Source organism: Trypanosoma grayi, assembly GCF_000691245.1.
Source record: "Trypanosoma grayi strain ANR4 Tgr_287_V1, whole genome shotgun sequence".
Classification (NCBI taxonomy): Eukaryota; Euglenozoa; class Kinetoplastea; order Trypanosomatida; family Trypanosomatidae; genus Trypanosoma; species Trypanosoma grayi.
The window spans coordinates 12,478-19,415 of NW_008825906.1; the positions used below are offsets into that span (position 1 = coordinate 12,478).

The 6,938-nt window shown below is 46.9% G+C and overlaps 6 protein-coding genes across 6 annotated transcripts; all 6 read right to left on the reverse strand.

Moving 5' to 3' along the window:
* Positions 1–281: 281 nt before the first annotated feature.
* Positions 282–1,556, reverse strand: DQ04_02871040 (hypothetical protein; the record flags this gene model as incomplete). The annotated part of the gene is made up of 1 exon (XM_009312299.1): positions 282–1,556. One exon carries the CDS (start codon positions 1,554–1,556, stop codon positions 282–284), a length of 1,275 nt encoding a protein of 424 aa, XP_009310574.1.
* Positions 1,557–1,742: 186 nt separating this feature from the next.
* DQ04_02871050 (arginase) lies at positions 1,743–2,738 on the reverse strand (the record flags this gene model as incomplete). Its single annotated transcript, XM_009312300.1, has 1 exon — positions 1,743–2,738. One exon carries the CDS (start codon positions 2,736–2,738, stop codon positions 1,743–1,745), a length of 996 nt encoding a protein of 331 aa, XP_009310575.1.
* Positions 2,739–2,970: 232 nt separating this feature from the next.
* On the reverse strand, positions 2,971–3,534 carry DQ04_02871060 (excreted/secreted protein 23; the record flags this gene model as incomplete). The annotated part of the gene is made up of 1 exon (XM_009312301.1): positions 2,971–3,534. One exon carries the CDS (start codon positions 3,532–3,534, stop codon positions 2,971–2,973), a length of 564 nt encoding a protein of 187 aa, XP_009310576.1.
* Positions 3,535–3,708: 174 nt separating this feature from the next.
* DQ04_02871070 (putative cyclophilin) lies at positions 3,709–4,491 on the reverse strand (the record flags this gene model as incomplete). The annotated part of the gene is made up of 1 exon (XM_009312302.1): positions 3,709–4,491. One exon carries the CDS (start codon positions 4,489–4,491, stop codon positions 3,709–3,711), a length of 783 nt encoding a protein of 260 aa, XP_009310577.1.
* Positions 4,492–4,805: 314 nt separating this feature from the next.
* DQ04_02871080 (peroxiredoxin) lies at positions 4,806–5,486 on the reverse strand (the record flags this gene model as incomplete). Its single annotated transcript, XM_009312303.1, has 1 exon — positions 4,806–5,486. One exon carries the CDS (start codon positions 5,484–5,486, stop codon positions 4,806–4,808), a length of 681 nt encoding a protein of 226 aa, XP_009310578.1.
* A 232-nt stretch (positions 5,487–5,718) lies between these two features.
* DQ04_02871090 (beta propeller protein) lies at positions 5,719–6,870 on the reverse strand (the record flags this gene model as incomplete). Its single annotated transcript, XM_009312304.1, has 1 exon — positions 5,719–6,870. One exon carries the CDS (start codon positions 6,868–6,870, stop codon positions 5,719–5,721), a length of 1,152 nt encoding a protein of 383 aa, XP_009310579.1.
* Positions 6,871–6,938: the final 68 nt, after the last annotated feature.

Below are 6,938 nucleotides of genomic sequence, written 5' to 3' on the forward strand. Positions count from 1 at the left end.
CCCCCCCCCTCAAAAGCAAAAAAAGACCATAGAAAGAAAGAAAAAGACTCCATTAAAGTCGGTTCCCAGAAGGGAAAGATACATTCCCCAAAGGCCAGGGAATAATCCAAAACAGAAGTCACGAAGCCTTAACATACAATATCCAACGCCTTCTTGGACAACAGGGAAAAAGCACTTGACGATCTACATTATTCTGCCCAAGCATAAGGTGTTCTTGTCTCGTTTGCTGTTATCGCTTGTGTTTTCGCTCCATGATGGGAAGAAAAACCAAAAAAAAAATCCTAGTTAGACTGGATATGGTCCAGCTTGGCCCGCAGTGCGGTATTTTCCTGAGAAAGCTTCGTGTATTCCTCGTCGAATTCTGCCTTCATGTAATCGACATGAGACATCAACGTCTCAAATTCCTTTTCCTTCCCCTTTACTTGAAGTTGCGCCGAAGTTGCGCGAGACGCAATGGCGTTTTGCAGAATTGTTGTCTTTCGCTCAAGCTGCTCAACCTTCGCGTCATGGGCATTGAGTTGGTCATCACGCTGAATCAGAGTCTCACGAGAGCACTCAAGTTCACGACAAAGCTCCTCGAACTGCTCCAATGGGACTTCCATAGCATCTTCCGGAACATTTTCCATTGGCTCCTCCTCCTCCACTTCGGCAAACACCTGCTGCAGGAAGAGGTTCACCGCCTCCAACTTGGTTTCCAACTGCCGCAGGCGCACCTCGAGGGAAAGAATAGATTTGGAGTTGCTGACATTCGTTTCACGAAACTTGGAAAGTGTGCTATAGAGTACTTTTTTGTCTCCCTCCAATAGCTTAAGTGTCTTGTAGTCATCACATTGCTTGTCGTGGTTGGTATCCAAAAGGCGTTCTTTCTTCTTGGTCAGTCTCTCCATAGACTTTAATTCCTCCAGAATATTTTCGTACTGTGTGTTTTTCTGCCGCAACGTTTCCTGTGCCGCCGTGAGCTCCTCTGTCTTCTTTCCCTGTGCTTCCAGTTCTTTGGTAAGTGCTTCGATCCTCTCCGTCAGCAAAGCGGTGAGGGCCTTCACGGTTTCTTGTTCCTCATGAAGCGCGGTCAGGTTCTTCTTCCGCAGCATCCACTCATTCGTGATAAGTGAGCCACACGTGCTGTCAACATCCGTTCGGTCCCAGCCAGTTGCGTGCTTCACCAATGCCAAACGGCTGCTGACATCATCAATGCCTTTCTCCACTTCTTCCATTTGACGAAACGTGGTGTTAGCAGAGTCTTGCAATTTAGCCGTGCGCTCACGTTCGTGCTTAATTTCGTTCTCTAGAGCAAGAACTTCTGCCAGGGATTCTGGTGAAATTTTGAGCCGATTGTTGGAATCAACCTCGTCCTGCTGCTGCTTTTTACGCAGGGTAATCTCATTCACGGTTTGAAGTTCCTTGAGAAGTACCTGCTCTTCCTTTGCACGACGAAGCTCTGCTTCTTTCCGAGATACCTGCAGCTCTAGACTCCGTGCGTGATTGCGCCGCTGTTCCAGGTGTGCACTTAGATCAGACGAACCTTCCCGAAGGGCGACAGCATTTGAATCTGACATTGTTCTTTTTTTTTTTGTTTCCCACAAATTGTTTGGTTATACTTCTATATCACAGACACTCAGAGAATAGATTTGGAAAACAAGCGGAATCACAGCCAAAGCAGCATCACGTTTGTGCATTGAAGAGAACACCATTGTTATTACACAGAACGCTGTTAATGTGCCAGACATTTGGAGTAGGGGACTTCAATGATCAGGATATGGGTTTTCTGATATGGCTCCCTGACGTTGCAGCATTTGAACTCGAGCTATACCTTCTTCCTCTGTTTGTGTTGAAATACTATACGATTTAAGGATGGCCTCCTTCAACACTTTTGTCAATGCGATTTGCGTAAGTCCAACCCCATCTTTCCGATACACATCAAGGTCTGGTACATAGCCATGAATGTCCAAGCCTACTACTTTGGGTCCTCGAATGCCGTTCATGACATGCAGAAGTTCTCGTGTTGACAGCCCACCCGCTACCGGAGATTCCACCGCCGGTGCAAATGCTGGATCCATCACACTTGCATCAATGCTTATAAAAACAGGGTAATCATTTCGAATGTCTCGGATGCAAAACAAGCCCTTAGAATAAATAGCATGCATATCCATGTAAAACATTTTGTGATGCTTTCTTATCTTTCGGTCGTCAGAAGTCACCAATCGATTTCCCACACTGACGATGCCTTTCAGAAGCCCTTTATCCAAGAGAACTCTGAGAGGAGCTCGGGGGTCGCTAACGAGAGGACGAGCAGAAAAGTGAATAACAACGACATCGTCAGATGGAAACAACCGCTTGTAGGCCTCAACCATAGGCAGAGTGGCTGAGCCATCACCCCCCACGCTGGCTGGAATGTAGCCTTTCTCTATTAGCTCAGTTGTGGCCTCGAGGGTGGCCGGGTACCAATCATCGCTGGTAGGGCTTGGGGCTCCAACTGCCTCCTCCAGCATATGGCCACATTTTAAAACAGGCATAAACATGACCGTTTCTGGTGGACACTCAATAGGCCCTTTTTCGTGAAAGGAAAGCTCCGCATAGTAGTCGCAGTCACGTGGAGACCGATAGAAATAATCTAAAACGGATGAGCTACGCGGCGCACCTGCTTCGTAACCGAACACGGCAACAGGGCCGAGTCGGTTGGCCCAGTCGCTTCCACGGGGAGCGACAGCCTTGACTCTCGCTAAAAACTTTGTGAACATAACTTTCTTGAATTTACAAGGACCTGCAAGACGAAAAAGATGAAATCATATAAGAGACAAATGACGAGGCAAGAAACCCCCCTCCCCAAAAAAAAGAGGGGAAGAGAGAAGAGGGGGGGGAGAGGAGTGAATTATAACTTTGCCCTTCAGCACGCAAGCCCAATCCGGACCAATTTGCACATCCACATTTCTGCAGATCGAAAACAAGTGTTTCCAAGCCACCAAAACAATCTCACCGTTTGGGAAGAGTCAGCCGAATTGTACACCTGTTGGCTCGGGTGTTGCCAGGCACCAAGAAATCCGCCGAGTCCCAACCTTCTTCCTTCACTGGTGTGGCCGGGTAAACAAATGTGCAATCCGAGTTACTGCTCGTCCCGTCTTCACGAGCTAGGGCTACAGAAATCAGCCGTCCACTCTGTGTGTGGTAGTGATACCTTTTATATTTTTCTTGTGTCTTCGCCTGACGCATCAGGCGATGCGCCGCACCCTTTTCCCGTTGACCAGCTTGCCAATGGAGAAACGCCTCTCGGCGCGCAATTCGACGCTGTCCTTGCTCCTTCAAAAGCGCCAGCATTCTCTCCTTCGCTTGCACGTTGCGATCATTATCAACATTGACAGTATTCGATGGACCTGAGACGTCGTTCAAGTGACTGCACCCTTCACTTGGCAAAGTTGAATGCCCCGCTTTTTGAATTTCTTGCTGATGGCGCTCTCTCATCCTTTTCTCCTTCACATCGTGAAACGGTCCACTAAATAACGGTGTACAACGTAAAATGCTGCCCCTCTTAGATAGCATGGCAGCTGAGAATGAAAAGAGCAGTAATAATAGTAATAATGACACGAAGAACCCGTAATGGTTCTTCCAGGTGATAAGAGGAAGACGAAAGTCAAATGATCAAACCTTCCACACCATCAGGGGCTGTTTCGGCCGAGGTTAGCTTACACGATCCAGTATAAACGTTGTTATTGATTACTTCTCCAGTTGAGCCCGGAGTTGGGTGAGTTTCGCCTTCTTTTCTTTGATACGCCTTTTTTTTTCTTCAGGGTCCTCGTCTGCGTCACGTGGGCGCTTCTTGCCTTGCACCTGAGTCATAGGGGACTCCGGTTTTGCAGGCGTCGTCGTTTTCTTCGGTTCATCACGTGTTGTCTTCTCCTTGACTTGTTTTGCTTCGACTTCACCGCAGTCTGCTATGGTGATCCGACCACGTGTCTTCCCAGATTCCGAGCCCAGTCGCTCCATCTTCTTCACAATTTCAATTCCTTCTGTAACTCGGCCGAACACAACGTGCTTGCCATCCAACCATGGTGTCTTAGCAGTGCAGATGAAAAACTGAGATCCATTGGTATTAGGACCGGCGTTCGCCATAGAAAGGCAACCAATTCCCGTATGCTTTCCAGCCTTGCCAGAAAAACTCTCATCGCGGAATTTAACGCCATAGATAGACTCACCACCGGTGCCATTCCCCCGTGTAATGTCGCCGCCTTGAATCATGAAACCCGGAATGACACGGTGGAAGACACACCCCTTGTAGTGGAGTGGCTTACCGCTTTTGCCACGCCCCTTCTCCCCAGTACAAAGAGCGCGAAAATTTTCAACCGTCTTGGGCACCGTATCCGCGTAGAGCTCCATGAGGATCCGCCCAGATGGCTTGTTATCAATGGCCACCTCGAAGAAGACCTTCGGGTTACGTGACCCCTCAACGGGAATACCGCCCCGGCGGTCAACCTTCGGAGGAACGCTTATCTTGGACATTTCCCCTTCGCCCTTACACACTACAGTAGAAATGAGATTATGACAACAGAACGTCAACACACAGCCCATAGCACATGAAAATTGCGCTATTCAACTCGGAATGTTGGTCACTCGATGCTTCTCTTCACACACACAAGAAACTTTCTTTAGCCTGCCATTGGGCAAACAGGTGAGAACAACTAGCTCCCATTAATTGTAATAGCTATTGACGCGCAATCAGTAAACAACCAAAAAAAAAAAATGACGAAAACAAAAATGCAAGAACAAAACACCAAAGCAAGCGTGGTGGTGCTAAAAACACCCGAAACCTGTGCTTACATGTTCTTCTCAAAGAACTCGTCTGCTTTTTCAGGCTTCATTGTGGGTTTGCCTGGCTTCCAGTTGCACGGAATCACATCCCCATTTTTGTCGGCGTACTGAAACGCCTGAACAACACGAAGCACCTCATCCACACTTCGACCCACTGGCAAATCATTTACCGTGATGTGACGAAGAATCCCCTTGTCATCGATGATAAATAGGCCCCGCAATGCAACTCCCTGCTCTTCAATCAAGACCCCGTAGTCACGAGCAATTTCCTTTGTAAGGTCAGAAAGCACAGGAATGCTCATTTCGCCAATGCCACCTTTTTTCCGAGGTGTATTGATCCAAGCAAGGTGCGAAAATTGGCTGTCACACGACACCGCCACAACTTGTGTATTGATCTTCTCAAACTCTGCATGGGAATCTGAGAAGGCAATTATTTCCGTCGGACACACAAATGTGAAATCCATAGGATAGAAGAGAAGAACAATGTATTTGCCTTTGTAATCATTGATGCTGATGTCCTTTATCTTGCCATTTATCACAGCTTTTCCTGCCCACTCAGGTGCCGCCTCACGCACTGTAGCAGTCTTGTAGGCCTGATAATCAAGATTAAGAAGTCGCGCAGTGCTGCAGAAGGTGCGACGCGGGGCACCGCCCCGCAGCGATGAGACGGCCAGACGACGGAACATAATTTTTTTCTTTTCCTTCTTGCAGTGTCTCTATTTTTTTTTGTTCTTTCTTTCCTCGTACAAGCAGCAATCCTATTGATAGAACCCCCAAGAAAGGAACAAGCAGGAAAAAGTCCCACGAAAAAAATATTCGGGTTAGAGAACCCATCATGAACACAAAAAAATTAACAAAAAAGAAAAGCAAACTGCTCCGGCCCCTTTTGATTATCCAGAAATTCTTTATATTCATATCTTAAACGTCATTTACAATCAACTCCATTATGCTCATGGTGCGTTCCATTCTTTGGAGTGTTGAAAGAACAGAACCCAGACGCCGATGCGCAATTATCATTTCCCGGTGAAGAAAAGTGCTCTTCCCAACGCAAGTGCCGTAAATTTCAAAAATTGTGTCCAAAACAATCATCATCGACTCATAGAACTCTGGACGATCAATGTAGTCTACCGAAAACCGAAGGATGCGCACAATGGTTCGATCATTCTGACCACTCAACGCTACATGTAAAGCCCCACGACGAATAAGTTCCTCAAGCGTAGAAACAATAACATCAGAATTGCGTGAATACAGAGCTGTTTTTAGCGCCCGATTATACTGATAAGAGACGAGTTGTTGTTGCACGTCGTGAAGCTTTGCATTTAAAAAATCATTTCGCTTGTCCTGGTGTTTTTCTTTATCATCATCTTCCTCTTCCTTTAGAGAATTGTCGTCGAGTTTCATTATACGGAGCTCCCCTTCTGCTGTACCGACAGCGAATTCGGAAGAATCGGGGTGAATCCCTACAGCCGTTACTGGGGCATCGAACTTCTTGCTAGCCACAGGATCGAGTCCTCCTTTCTCTAAAGAAAACATTTTCACCCTTTGATCGAGTGATCCGGTAATGATCACATTGTGTTTCTTAGAGCATGCGAGCGTCACCACCGCTTTCGTATGATGTGATTCCTGCAAAAGAGCAGTGGAAAGACCTTTGCGCATATCGAACAGCATTATTTGGTCACCCGCACCACACACCAAGAGGTTTGCATGCGTGAATAATAATGCTTCTATAGGACTCTCAACATTTCGGCCACTCGTCTGAAGCGGGTGTGAAAAACCAATACGAGTATCCCATATATTAATCGTGTGGTCGTAGGAACCACTGAAAAAACATCCTGGTGAGTAGTTTTCAAGACAGCGAACATAATCTGTATGAAGCCTACTGACATCTAGTTCACTCCCATTCATTATGTCCCAGAGTCGTATGGTTGTGTCATCACTGCCCGACACAAAGTTGTGTCGACCCAGAAAAATGGCATCTCTGACATCTCGAAGATGACCCGAAAACTGTCTCTCGAATGAGGTTTCAGTCGACCTAACAACCACGCGTTGATCAAGTGACATCAAATTCATCTTGTCGTCGTCACGAAACCGGAGAGAAAAACACTTCTTCTCACGTTGCTCATTTGTTATTACACCCT